Here is a 14873-nt window from a genome sequence, read left to right on the forward strand (position 1 = left end):
GTGGAACTAGGTTTTTATTAGAGACTTTGAAGGTGTGGGGGCCCATTTCTAGGCCAATTCAGTGTGGTTCTGAGAACCACCATAGAACCCAGGAGACTCAACAAGCCATGGATAGTTGTTCAAATTAACTGTCTCTGTGGAGTATTCCTTTACACTGTGTGAATACATCACTGTGGTTCGTTTAACAAAGAAGGTGACTGGTCAATAGCTGGACAGGATAAGGCTGGGCGGTAAAGCCAGACTAGGAGGATGCTGGGAAGAAGGGTGGGGTCTCAGGGGTCGACCGCCAGACACAGAGGACACGGGACATGTACACAATGAATTAATGAGCCATGAACCACATGGTAGAGCATAGATAAAAAATATGGGTTCACTGAAAATGTAAGAGTTAGCTAGTAGTAAGCCTGAGTATGGGGGGGGGGGGACTGGAGGAGTGAACAGAGGGGAAACTCAGGTTGAGGTCCCTGACCTACTCCTCAGGGTGAATATGTTGGCTGTCCCGGCTTTTGTGTGGGTGCTGGGGATCCAGATTCAGGTTCCCGTTCTTGTTCAGCACGCATTTGCCCGCTGAGCGCCTTCCCCCCCAACACCTCCATTTTACTCTAAATTGTGCACATGACTCTCTTAACTCAACAAGAAAGTCAGCACTTTTCTGACTAAAGTTAAGCAGTAAAATTGACAGCTAACTAAGAACATTCTTCTATTGAATGGTAAAAAAAAAAAAGATCTGTAAATATATATAGTGCTTCAATAAATAATGATTTTAAATAGGTACGTGGGCCAGGTTTGGTGGCTCATGCTTATAAATCACCACATTTAGAGGACGCCAAGGCCAGTCTGGGCTGGAGTGAGACTCTGGGTGTTTCTTTGCTGTTTTCCTGTGCACTGTGAGATGCAATGGCATCTGTTGCAACAGCGTGATTGTGCAAGGTATTGTAGTGAGTAGCGCAGCATAGTAGTATGGAAGACCTTGCATACTGTGGACTCTGGACCTAGGTTAAGTAGGTCCAGACACTACTTACACCAGCAACTGAGATTGTGACCCTGAGCAAGTTAAATGACTTCTTCCTGCCTTGGTTTCCCCCTCAGAGACGGGGGAAATAATGGTAGCCACCTCATAACTTGTTAAGAATTCGGTGAGTTAAAACATAGGTCTCAGTATTAGCTTTATTAGTGTACTATTGAGTCCATACTCCAGTAGAGTCACACATGCTTAGACGTGAGGAATCGGGACATGGAAATCAAGAGTGTGTAAGTGAGGAACTTTGTGTCAACGTAACTGTTGACAGGAAGCTTCCATCGTTTAAGTACCTCATTTTTAAAAGCAAGCCTCCAAATAATTGTCTCAAGAGTGAGTCTCACTCGTTAGAAGGACATGGGTCTTACGGTGCCCGAATTACTCCTGTGCCTAACCGTTTGCTTCAAGTCTACATGCTTGCTATCAGGCTCACAAGTGGCTTGACGTTTTAAGAAAAGTACCACGTGGTATTTGAATGTGTATCTCTTATGCAGTAAACACGTGAAGTCCTTTGGCTTAGTCACATTTACTCCATAATTTCTGAGCTGTGGGTTTTCCTGTTGGAGGAAACTTGGATGGACCTGTCACTCATGTATGTCACTATCAGAACTGAAATAGGTGTTAACTGTAAGCAGAAAGTGCGTTTGCTGTTAGAATTATTTCACTGCCTAAACTGTTTAAAATTCTAATAAATTTTCTTTCTAACAACAACAACAACAACAAAAAAAAATCAGTCTCTTTAAAATATCTAGTCTCTTTTAAAATCCAAACTCTTTTTGAGATCAGCCTGGACAGCCAAGGCCCCTCATTCTATGGCTGCTGCTGTTCTTGGTGGTCATCGAATGGCACTGGCATCTCCGAAATACTGGGGTCTCTTACTGCGGCTAGGCTGCGCTTTTTCTAATAGCCTCTCCTGGGCTCTCTGCAGGGATAACCTTGCCACACAGCCTCCACTGCTCTCCATGACCCGTGCAGGGCTTCAAACTCACTCCCACCTGGGCGACTCTCACACCGCCAAGTTCGGCTGCCAGCACTAGGTAAGATGTTGGCTGCCCCTGGAACACACTGTCTATGTACCAACCCTGAACAAACACTTCCCAAAAGACTTCGCCTCGGTGATGCTGCTCTTACCTTCATTAACGCTAATCTCTCAGCTTCAGCATGGACTGCCCCAGCAAAGCAAAGGTTTCACCTCATTATTCCTGGCCTCTTGTTAATCACAGCTGATTCTTCAGCTGCAGCTGACCAGATACCATATAACACCGCAAATGTCCCCAATGTTTACATTTAAATTCCCCTCTAAAACTTCACAAGTCTGCCCACCCCCAACGTCATCAGTCTGTCTGTACTGCCCTCAACATCTGATCTTCCAAACTTCCACAAAACAGCCCAACACTCAATGGCTTTTCCAGCCCAAAGTTCCACTATCCTCTCAAGATCATAATCAGGGCGGTCATGGCAAAACCCCATGATCTTAGTACCAATTTCTGCCTCGACCAGGGTTACATCTTACCTCTGACAGTCAAGACAGGACTTTAAACACCTTCAAAGTATCAGGTTGTAGAAAATGATTACACACACACACACACAAAGTCAATTTTGAAAATACAAAGGGCTGAGGGCAAAGCACGTGCCTGGTATATACAAGACCCTCTGTACAAACCCTAAAACCAGAAAGAACAGAAATCATAGCAAACTCTAAAAATGACCCAGTGACGGACGCTGGCTTTAGTTTCTATATGAGATTTCTCATAGATCCCTTCAATTACGCTTCCTTCACAAAGAGTGAGGGAACCTGAAGACGCACAGATGAAATCCTAGCACCCAGGTGCTGTCTGCTCAAGGCCAAGCTGGACTACATAAGAAGATCCTGCTCCCCCCCACGCCCCACACCCCAAAAATCAGAAAATGAGTCCACTGGTGGTGCCCCTTTAATCCAGCCCTCCAGAGGCAGGGGCACGTGGAACTGAGGTTTCCAAAGACTGGCACCATTCACAGCTGTCTCCTACTTGTTGATTAGAATAAGGTGAGCTCGGAGCATTTTGTGTGGCTTTTGCTCTCTCTGCCTCTGACCTTCTGAAACTGTGAGCCAATTAAAAAGTTTTCTTTTATAAATCACTTGGTCATGGTGTTTCAGCAATAGAAAAGTAACTAAGGGTACAGAGGTCTGGTGCACCCCATTAATCCCAGCAGAGGTAGGCAAAATCTCTTTGAGTTAGAAGCCAGCCGTGTCCAGAGAGAGCTCCAGAACAGCCAGGGCTACACAGAGAAACCCTGTCTCAAAAAACAAAAGCCGAAAATTGGCTGATGAGATGCCCCAGTTGGTAAAGCTCCTGCTGCCAAGACTGATGAGTGCCATCCCCAGGACCACATGGTGGAAGGAAAGAAAAGATTCATGTAAGTTGTCTTCCAACTTCCACAAGAATGCTGTGGCACATGCACACCCCAAAACATAACACAAAGAAAAACTGAGTGCCTGTCAGGATTTGTGGCTTTCCAGTAATGCTTATTGATGAGGGGAGCTGGGAAGCACCTCACTATTTTGTTCAGAGAACAAACTACAAATGCCATTCTGCGTTCCTTCCTGTACCAAAGTGAAAGGGAGCCCTGGGGTGTGTCTTGAACTTGCTTTCCCCAGTGATGCAATGCGATGACACCGTGTCTGTTGCAAGGCCAGGAGATGTTGCAATGCATTGTGATGGGAAAGAGAACGTGGCCTATCCTGACTGCTTGTGCTGACCCTGCATGCTGCTTCAGAAAGTTCCTTCAAAGCTGGAGATACCTGACAGAAAACCAGGCCTGGGACACTGCCACCCCAGCAGACTGAAATGTTCAGAATATTAAGAAAGGCTTGCTGCTGCATCCCTGCCAAAGCCCTTCAACCATAGAGTGTGAGAGGACCCGATGAAGACCTGTACTTAGCAGATATGAGGCCTCCAGTTTCATCACCAGGAGAAAAAAAAAAAAAAAAAAAAACAATGAAGGAAGATTGAAGTCTCTGTATTCTGAGTGGTGCCGAGAAAGGCTTTAATCGAGACAAGCCTCCCAAGCAGGGCTGGATTTCATAACCACCCCACCCTGAGCTCTGTCGCAATCAGCATCACAGCTCCCAACCTTTTTTTCAGACCCATGGAAAAAGCTTCAGTGTGTAGAAAAACAAGCAGTGTTTCCCCCATCTAAGGTTTGTAAGACATTTTTATGCCTTTATCTCATTATCCCTGTCTGGTGTGTGCAGTGAATCGACTTCCAGCTTGAAGGAAACTCCAGCATGGTGTTGTTTGAGCCATGGTCTCTATTTGGTCTTGTCTGGCTGTGCACAGCAAACTGGCCTCAAACTCAAGAGATCCATCCACCTGCCCCAGCTTCCTGAGTAAGGGACCCTGCTGAGCTAATCTTTACAAAGAGATAACCAGTTGAGCCCACAAAGTCTAGAGATAGGAAGTTGGGAAACACAAGTGATGAAGATCCCACCCACTTCATGGAAATGACCAGCTTGAGAGGGTTCACCCAAACTGGTTTCCTCTTAACCAAATGCATAGTGAAATACATTGTCCTGGAAGGCTGACATGGCAAAGCAAAGGCCCCTCGTGTTTTGGTGTTAGTAGGTGGGGGTGCGGTAAGGAAAAAATAGCCAGGTCCTTCCAAATGACACAAGCCAAAAAGTTTGCCTTCCACGGTGTTTCTGAACCAGGAATTAGGTTCAGCTGAACCATCCCTCCTCTACTCACCACCAGCACCTATTACCTCTTTAAATAAGGGACAAAAGCTCGTGACAAATTTAATTTTAATCATATCATCACTTTTCCTCCAATGTGAACTGCTGTCACATTTAAATGTCTGTGTGACTTCCTGGGCTCCTCTCAGTAAAACCACTCTTTGTAACCATCTTTTCAAGACAAGGTTTCTCTGTGCAACCCTGGCTGACCTGGAACTCACTCTGTAGATCAGGCTGGCCTCAAACTGACAGATTCGCCTGACTCTGCCTCCTGAGTGCTAGGACTAAAGGTGTGCGCCACCACCGCCCGGCCTTAACAACTCTTTGTCGTGTCATTGGGAAGATACTATTTGACCAATTGTTCATTATTAACTTTAATCCCAGAAAGCCACTTCTTGAAAGGAGTTAATTCTGAGAAGTTGGGAGAGTAAAGTCAGGTGACCAGCAGTAACTCCAGACACTGAGCCAGGAAGCAATCTGCACACTTGCAGTTAGTTCATCAGCCTAAGGTTGAAAAACCCTCCTGGGAAGGAGGGTGTGGGCTGTTATACTCCGTACCTGCTGCATCATTTGCACTCAGCAAACATGAGCACATCTTAATATTCTCCATGTGTGGGAGGTTCCTCAAGAATTAGGCAGTGAGTGTGTATCTTGGTGATATAGCTTATGTGCAGCACTTTCTGGATCCAATTCCCAGCACCCAAAACCAGAACAAACCAAAATAAATAAATAAATAAGTAAATAAAATAAAAAAGCAAGCAATGTAGCACCATTTCAGTGGCCAAAGAAAGATCGCTGTGGCACCAACACTGGTCAGCCACACCAACATCCAGACTAAAGAGTCTTTTGATCTAACAGTTCCTTAGACACCTGCAGAAGCAGCAATAACTTGCTGGTGGAGCAAGCCTTTGCTACATTGTAACTGCTGCTGAGCCTTTGCTACATCGTAACTGCTGCTGAGCCTTTGCTACATCGTAACTGCTGCTGAGCCTATGCTACATTGTAACTGCTGTCACCACTCCCTAATGGACTTTGCTGCTGGCTCTCTGCCCAAAACTACCTCTGAGGTTCAAATACTTGCTACAAGTTGATCTTCAGCAGATCATTTTCTCATTATCTCAGGTCACTGGGTTATTTCTCAATCTTTAGTACTCCAATCTTTCTTCAGCAACTCCAAGTGACCCTCAACTCTCCAGCCTTCAAAGACAGCTCCACTGGCGAGGCGGCAGCATTGGGGCACATGAAGCCAATGCATGTTCAGCAGGCGGTCTGCTGGGTGTGCCTCACATTCTTGTGACAATAGGGTTTTCACACTCAGCCAGATCTACTTTCCTCATTTCCATCTCCTCTCCACAACCCTGTCTTTTAGCCCTGAAAAACATGTGCCTCAGGTGCCTGGTCACTTACCTATGTCTCATGGCATAGTGGCGAGGACAGTACCTGGGAACTAAGGCGAACTGCCAAACCTCCTATCTTCTCAGCCCATACGTGTCATCAGCCCACACAGAGTGAAGCCACCAAGATGAGCCTGATCTGGATGACCTGTCAGCTCCCTACAAGCCAGGCTACCCTCATCCACCTGCCCTTTTCTGCCTCAGTGTTTTAACTCAAGTACCTCGTGCTTGCGCAGGTGGGAACGATCAACAGAGAAAGATTAATTAAGGGGAATTTTAACAAGAAGCAACTGGGTTATTGGTGGGGGGGGGGGTTGGGTTTTTTGCTTGTTTTTTTTTTTTTTTTTTTTTTTTTAAACAGGGTTTCTCTGTGTAGCTCTGTAGACCAGGCTGGCCTGGAACTCACAGAGATCCACCTGCCTCTGCCTCCCGGGTGCTGGGACTGAAGGCGTGCACCAGGCTGTTTCATGTTTGTTTGCTTTTTAAAACCATATCTTCTATTCAAATTGTATTCATTATCTCCAAGATTAAGAATTCAGGAAGGGAAACACAAAAGTTTGGGTTTTTGCTTTTGCTGTGATGTTGGGGATTGAACCCAGGGCCATAGACAGTGAAGGTATTTTTGAGGGCTGGTGTGTGCCCTGCCCACTTCCCTAACTGAGCCAGTAACAAGACTAAAATAGTAACTAAAGGAATATGCTGGAAAAGAGTTTTCCAAACACAGCAACCTAGAAGGTAAAACAAACAAGAAACTCAGAAGATAATTTTGAGTTCTGTAGAAAGGTACAGCCCCAAAGGGTAGAGGACGAGAATCCCCCCAAAAGATGCCATAGAAGCCACATGACTTTCAGGGTTAAGTGTCTCTCCACTTCCCTGACAGGTGTCCTCTGACACCAGCTCAGCCTTTGGCAGGTGATTTGATGTCCCTTCATTGCTAAGGAGCAAGGCTTCAAATAGTCAGCTATATATAAAATGTTTAAAAGGTAAAATATCCCTCTGAATTTGGATGGGATTCTGTTCCTGGAGATAGAGGGGAGGAAACTTTCTGGAGAAGTTGTCAGCCCCCGGGGTTTTGTTATAGCCTTAAGCATCCTGTTGAAAAAAAAAAAAAAAAAAAAAAATGAAAAAAATAAAATAAAATTTGAAAAGCTCAACTATTTTCCTGGCGAGGATTGGTCCTTAATAGGCAACGTTCTTTCCAGCTGGATGACCATCTGTCCCCTTGGAATCTGAAGTGAGAAGTGTCTTGGAACCTGACCCAGAACCAACACCTGCTGCAGATTCCTGGGGTACGTACGTTTTCCCCAGCAGCCAAAGGCTCTGAATGTACCCCACCAAGGTCCCTCTTGGAGCTTTGTCTTCTTAATAGGGCTGAGCTTGGGATGTAGTCAGTGGTAGAATACTGACCTAACCTGTGAAAGGCCCTGGGACCAATCCTTAACACTGGAGATACACACACACACACACACACACACACACACTGGTGGGTGGGGTGTACAACACTAATAAGTGTTACAGAAGGAGAAGGCTGGTAAAGTCAGACAGACATAGAGTTGTGCAGCTAGAAGCCCAGGAACTGGAAGCCTTAAGCAAGGCCAGCTCTCCTCACTGAACTTGTACAGCAGCTACACGTCCCGAACCACCGACATTGCCATACTCATAAGAACAAAGATTGCTCTCTCTCCCTCTCCCTCCCTCTCCCTCTCTCTCTCTGTGTGTGTGCAGCGTTTTGGACTATGGATTTACAGAATGGATGGTGAGAGAGAGCAGATACAGTGACCAGACACTGGGGCCAATGTCTGTCACCCCAGCACTCAGGAGACCAAGGGAGGAGAGCCACAATTATAGGACAGCCGAGAATACAAAACAACAACCGCAACAAAACAAGAACCAAGAGTCAGACAGATGGCTCAGCGGTTAACAGTGCTCTAACAAAGGATCCAGTTTTAGTTGCCAGCACCCACCTGGCAGCTCTTGACCATCCGTATCTCAGGCAGGAAAAATATCCCCACACGTTAAAAAAAAAAAAAAAAAATCCTAAAAAGAGACAGAGCGACAGAACTCCTCAGCAGTCATGAGCATCCCTGACTGGGTTCTTGGAGTCCAGGTTTTAGAAATGCCTTAGGGTTGGGTAAGATGGCTCGGCAAGGTAATGAAACTTGCCACCAAGCCTGATAGCCTGAGCTTAACCCCCAGGACCCACAAGATGGTAGAAAGCAAAGAACCATGTCCTCCAAGTTGTTTTCTGATGCTGACACAGTGCTGTGACACACAATCACAGCCCCCCACACACATACACACCCTGTCCCTCATAAATACCTTCAGCAAAGAAGACGGAAGGAGAAACTAGTCGAGGTAGGGATCTCTCAGACCTTTGCTTTGCTTCCTCCCGAATGCTGGAACCAGAAACTAACAGCAGAGCATGCAGGTGAAAAGATTGTAATCACTTCCTTAATAGAAAGGGCTGTGACCCAGGACCTACCTTCAGCTGACTCTTTCCTGACTTGAGCCTCACTCAAGCATCCAACAAAGCCAGGTAGCTGGAAACCCTCACTCCTCTATGGCTCTGCAACATAAAGGCAGACACTGCTTCCAGTTTTGAGGTGTAAGCCTCTGGGGAAGCAGGCACTGTTGCCCTTGGGGAGTTTGGTAGAGCAGCCCCCAGTGACTTGACCCCTCAATAACAGTGAGTTAGGCACCTAGCTATAGTCACTGAGAAACCTACACTCTAGCCAGGGATAAACCAGGGTCTGCCTTAATTTCCCTTGCTGGGAAACAGTTGCTGGTAGGTACAATGGGAAGGTACAGTGTGTCAGTGTTTCTTCCTTTGAAGCCAGATGAGCCAGCAAGCTGGGCAGAGGACCACTGGCCCAGACTGTGCCCTGGAATCAGAGCTCTTAGACTGATAGTTCTCACTCCGACACAGGGATCGCCTAAGAACACTGGGAAATGCAGATATTTACATCACGATTCATCACAGTTACGCAATAGTAATAAAAGTAAATTTATGGTGGGGGGGGGGTCACCACAACAGGAGGAACCATACTAAAGGGCCAAAGCATTTGGGAGGGTGAGAACTGCTGTCTTAGATCCCTGCTGCCATCTGCTTGTCTCCCTTGGTCCTCCCTAGTATGACCCATAGGCTGAGGTCTTGTGAGACCTCACATAGGGGGCTCAGGAGTGGGCAGCATGGAGACCAGAGATCTCAGCGATGAAGCTGTGATATTAGAGGTCAGTCTTGCTTTTTGTCTGACCTTGGACGTCAGAAAGTGACAGAGGCCCTAGAACACAAGTTTCGGATGCTTGTGAGCACCCAACACAGGCTGACAGCTAAACCATGTTCCTCTGCAACAGCAATATGTGCTTGCCACTGCTTGAGGCCACTTGTCCAGACTGTTCTTATATTTTTCATGTGGGGTCTCATATAGCTCAACCTGGTCTCAAATACCCATGGATAGTCTTGAACTTCTGAACCTCTTGCCTCCACCCTCCAAATGCACCACCATGCCCGGCTTGACTCTAGTATTTCTATGTGCTGTATTGGCTACCAAGACCCAGGCTCCGGACTCTGAGTACAGAGGCATGCTGTCTGTCACAATCTTCCCCCAGGACAGATGTGACTGGACAATAGGTTCCATTTGGTTTGTAACACCAATATAAAAGCCATCAGAGCTATGCACTATCTCAAAAGCCAAAGTTTGAATGTCCAAACCACAATTAAGCAGAAAAACTAGATCATAAACCCAGAGAGATGCAATGAGACAGTTTCCAAGGGAACCTGTCTTTGAGGTTTCATTTACAACAACTCCAACAGAAGCAACACAGATGATAGTCCCCAAATGGTCTAGGACTCATGGAGCCTATCAGCAGCCATACAATTTCAATGACAAGAGCATTGCTTTTCCTAACAGTGCAGGTGAACACTGTCTCAAATCACCATAGATGTCTACCCTCCCAGCCATTGCAGAAAACAGTAGGCAAATCTCTAATAGGTGGAGTAAGGCAACATCTACAAATGACAGATATGAACCTCAAATGTCTCAATAAGCCAGGTGTACTGCTATGCCTGTAAACCCAGCTATGCCATAGGCTAAGGAGGCAGCAGATGGATTAACCTAAGCTTTCCGCCTGGGTAACACAGTGAGACACTTCATCTCAAACATAAATAAGTGAGCTAGGCATGATGGTGCACACCCATTGCCCCACCACAGAGGAAGCTGGGGAGGAGACAGAGTTCAGGGCTATCCTGTCTCAAAACACACACACACACACACACACACACACACACACACACACACACACGGCTCATGCTAAGCAAAAGAAAGAAACTAATGTCAAAGGGTCCCATTTATGTCCTCTTCTGGATAGGCAATAGGAGACAAGAGAAAAACTCATTAGCAGGTGTTGGGCCAGGTGATGGACACAGGAACAGTTTCATCTTTTAGTTACAGTGGCAACTCCACAGTTGTTTTCATTTGCTATATATAACACATGGATGGGAACATTCCTGTGGCAACTGTTACATTATGTGAATAATACTTTAAGTACAAAGGGCAAGCAAACAAAAGGGGAAAAATTCTAAGAAAGGGATACAAACAAGGCTGGCCAGAAGGGCAAGGGCAAGCGTGGGTGCTGATGACCCCAGTCTCTTGACGGTGTGGGAAAGCAGAACACCCCCTCCCCCCATTCCTGAAAGCCTGAGCCCTGGGTTGGGAGGCAAAGAAAATTCATGCTGCTTGCATCTGGGCTCCCTGAACATCCTGGCCAACACCGGAGTTGCTCCATGGACAGGACGCCTCCAAATGCCACAAATGCTAACAGCTGTTGGTCCAGCGGGAGGTTCTGGAGCTATCCAGAACTACTGCCATGAAGCATGAAAAAGATGGGATGTCTAGACTCATCCAGAGAGAAGTAATTTTCTCCCAGCAACCAATCAAACATGAGCATAAGCGGAAGGGATTGTAATACAGCAGGCCCTTCCTTCTCCACTCCTACCTACCAGAAGGGCCAACAACAATAACAACAACAACAACAACACACACACACACACATATGCACACACGCACACATGGGGATGGGGGGTTGGGGGAAGGAGGCCAAGGCTGTGAAAGGAAAGACCTGGGCTTGGATGGAGGCTCTCTACTTTCTAATGACTCCTGGGGATTGCTACAAAAATAGAAAATACAGAGTCTGTGAGTCAACCTCAGCTCCAGAAACTTCAACTGCCCTATACCCTACAGGAAGAATTCCATGTCACTCAGATTCTCCTATCTCCAAAACTGTATTCCCAAAGCCAGCCTAGGACCACACTATCAGAAGTTCCAGATCTGAGGAGTGTAGGAGTGTCCCAACACTGGTGTTTGCAGTGAAGGGAATGAGCCCAAAGGTGTGTGCACGCCAAGCAAGTACTCTACCAACTGTACTACATACCAAGCCCCAAAAGCAAAAGCTGGGGGCAGTGCCTCATGTCTGTATTTCTAGCACTCTAAAAGCCAAGGCAGTATAAACTTGAGTTCAAGGTCAGCCTAGGCTACACAGTGACTTTCTGTATAACAATGTAGCAAACCTTGCTTCAAAAAGCCAATTTAAAAAAACAAACAAAACCAATTACCACCGGGTATGGTATGGTGGCACATGACTTTAGTCTCAGCAGCTCAGCAAGCAGAGACAGGAAGGTATCTGAGTTTGAGGCCAGCCAGGGTTACATAGTAAGACCTTGTCTAAAAAAAACAAACAAACAAAAAAAAAAACCTACCTCCAGAAATGCAAATTTCTACATATGTATGTGTGTGTGTGTGTGTGTGTGTGTGTGCAGGTGTGTGTGCAGGTGTCTTCCTCAGTGTGTGCAGGTGTGTGAAGACGCAGGTGTTTGTGGAGGCAGAGCTGTCAGATATTTGACCACCAATCTCCATCCTACCCATCCTACTCTCTTTAGACAAGGTCTCTCACTGAACCTGGAGCTAAGCTGGTGGCTGAAGTAGCCATCCTACTGCCTCCAACCCTCCACAGCATTGGGCTTATCTGGCTGGCAGTCACCATCCCCAGCTTTTTACTTGGATGCTGGGGATTCAAGCTTAGCTCCTTAAGCTTGCATAGCAAGTATTCTTTACCCATTGAGTAAGAATTAACATTATAGAAAAAACACAACATAAAAATTAATGAAATTGTCCTGGGCTGACAATTCAATTCCAATTGCAAGCAAATTCTTCCAAATTGTGTTGAATATTCGGCTTGTGTTTTGGTCACCAGTAAAAACCTCATTTGGTCCTCTTTGTCACCAGCAGCTGGCCATAAGCTGTGAGGTCTAAATCTAAATGTGGATTGATTTAAGGTAGTTCTGGGTCTCTGTGATAACCAGGGACTCTGAATCTCTCTAAAGAGCCCTCCCGGTGTTTCCTCGAATTTGTACAGCTTTCCTTTTGCCTCCCAGGAGCTCTCTGTCCCTGAGGTTCCCCCAGTGACCACCTCCTCCCTATGTGTCTTTAGTCTAGTCCATCCCCTGCCCCCTGAAGCAGCTTGCTGGAATACAAGCTCAGCCTGTCCAGAGGCAGAGCTGCCGGCCACTGTCCATTCTGTGAAGCCCTGACAATGTGCATTGAGACAAACAACTTATTCTTACTGGAAACAATCCCTGCCATCACGTGTCCCCAACAGCCCTTTATTCTCAAAACCTCAAAGACCTTTCCACAAAAAACTTAAGGACCTTTCTAATCACAGTTGGATGCTTACAAATGTGTTTGCAGAATCGGCACACTAATAAATCATTTCCCCTCTGTTATTTCTTTCTTCCTTCCTTCCTTTCTTTTTTTAATGCAGGGAATCTTTATAAGCAAAGACATGGTTGACTCTCCCTCTTGACTTCTGTTCTGAGAATCCACAAATCTAATTGGAGAAGAAAAGGGGCCATCCAAAGTAGCCTGAGGGAGAGGAGTTTAGTTTAGAAAACTATGATGCTTAAGAGGATGGTTGGGGCAAAACTCACCTAAGTCAGAACACCCAACCAGTTGAAACCTTTCCACTAATCCTTCATCTAAAATATGTTAGGCTCCATCATGTGCCCCAGAACATACAATATGGATCTAATTAGTTTCAGCTGCCTTACATTACAGAGAGAGAGAGAGAGAGAGAGAGAGAGAGAGAGAGAGAGAGAGAGGTGGGGGCTTTGTTCATCCTCCCCTGTGACCTAGAGAATCACAAACTCCCAAATTTTGCGCATCTTCAAGGTTCACACAGAATTGCACACTCTAAAATGGCCCAGCGTGGCCACTAGCCTGCACAGCTCTCAGACTTTTAAGGATTTGTAGAGGGTCTGGAAGAACTTTCCATAAGGCTGGAGCCCAGCTCCCCAACTCACCCACCCCTTCGGCCCGCGCCCCAGGACTTACGCCAGAGCGGATGGACAGGGCATCTGGTTCCAGGGACAGTTGTACTGAGTCTGTATAAAACTCTCGCTTCCTTCCTGCACTGTGCAGGTCACGTTCTTATTCACAATGTAGGCGCACCAGTTCCTGGGGGTTGAGAGAGAAGAGCTGGGTAAACTTGTAGAACAATGAGGCACAGGGGTGGGGGGCGACGGACAGAGGGACAGACAGATGGACGGAGGAGCTGACCCAGCAAGTTGAGGGTCACCCGCTCAGAAGGCAGGAGCCTGCCAAAGCCGCCACCCCAGGATGCCTCCAGCGTCTTCCGAATATCAAAATAGAGCCCCCACACCCTGCCGACTCCAGGACGTGTTCAGCAGGGCACTACCCCACTGCCCGGGTCCGCTTCAGGATGCTCCAGGCTCCTGGTGGGGAGCACATGGTCATCCCGGGATGGTGATGCCCCCAAATCCATAGAGATTTCTCTCCTGCAGCCGGTCGCCATTGGCAGGGCAGTTCCAAAGACGGTAGGCAGATTCCGAAGGGACCCGCAGGGCGCGGGACTCCGGAGCTGGAGGCGATCAGAAGGGGCACGCACTTACTTGTTCCTGGCGCTGGGCCGCGCGTGGTACCCAGGTTGCGAGCTCGAGTGGCACAGCCCCACACCGCCCAGGGCCAGCAGGGTCAGCAGGGCCGGCGCCCAGCGACAGGACACGCGGGGTCGGGGCGGGGTCGCCTGCCACATCTTGTGCCCTACTAGTTTACAGGCTGCGGGGCAGCGGGACGGGCAGCAGGCTCAGGGGTTCGGCTGCCCCTCCGGCTCCTAGCCCCCACGCCTCCGCACTGGCCGCTCCGCGGTCCCTCAATGACGCACAGGTCCCCCCGGTGCCGCCCTCTTTATTTCACTTCCCTCTCAGAAACGTGACTCTTCCCTGCATCGCCTCTCGGCCTTTCGACTCTCCGCAGGGGGTTGGGGGGGAAGAGCCAAAGGGTTAGGCACAGAGTTCTCGGTTACAGAATTTCCAATCACTTATTCCTTTGGTCCCTTCCCAGCCGCCAGCAGTTCCACCTCTCACCTTCCAAGCCAGGCGCCCCTAGGCCCTCCGGAAGTGCAGGGAGCGTTGGACAGTCCCAACCCAGACCCCTGGGGCCTCCCTCCGGCAAAGAGCCCAGGACAGCACCATCTGTTCTCCTGGGGGACCTAGGCAGGGGGCTCGGCTTGGATTTCTTCCTCTGAGGCCACACCGCCACTTCCCTAACAACCTCTTAGAACTTGGGAGATGGTTAAGCGCGTGCGAGCTCTCCCTGCACGCAGCCAGTGCGCGCCTTGAACTTTGCAAAGGTTCTGGCTGCAGCCGGACAGTGGACGCCTGGGCTGGTCTCCC

The 14873-nt window shown here is 47.7% G+C and overlaps 1 protein-coding gene across 2 annotated transcripts in view; it reads right to left on the bottom strand.

Annotated features, from left to right (window-relative positions):
* The window catches only part of Emilin2 (elastin microfibril interfacer 2), a 45933-nt gene extending 31477 nt beyond the window's left edge, over positions 1 to 14456 (bottom strand). For both annotated transcript variants that reach the window (XM_051190923.1, XM_051190922.1), the window contains exons 1-2: positions 14091 to 14456; positions 13513 to 13635 (exon numbers count right to left, since the gene is read on the bottom strand). In XM_051190923.1, the coding sequence (XP_051046880.1) occupies positions 13513 to 13635; positions 14091 to 14233 (266 nt within the window). In that variant the 5' untranslated portion in view covers positions 14234 to 14456. The remainder of the gene's footprint in view (positions 1 to 13512; positions 13636 to 14090) is intronic.
* Between the last annotated feature and the right edge of the window lie 417 nt (positions 14457 to 14873).

Source organism: Phodopus roborovskii, unplaced genomic scaffold, assembly GCF_943737965.1.
Source record: "Phodopus roborovskii unplaced genomic scaffold, PHOROB, whole genome shotgun sequence".
Lineage (NCBI taxonomy): Eukaryota > Metazoa > Chordata > Mammalia > Rodentia > Cricetidae > Phodopus > Phodopus roborovskii.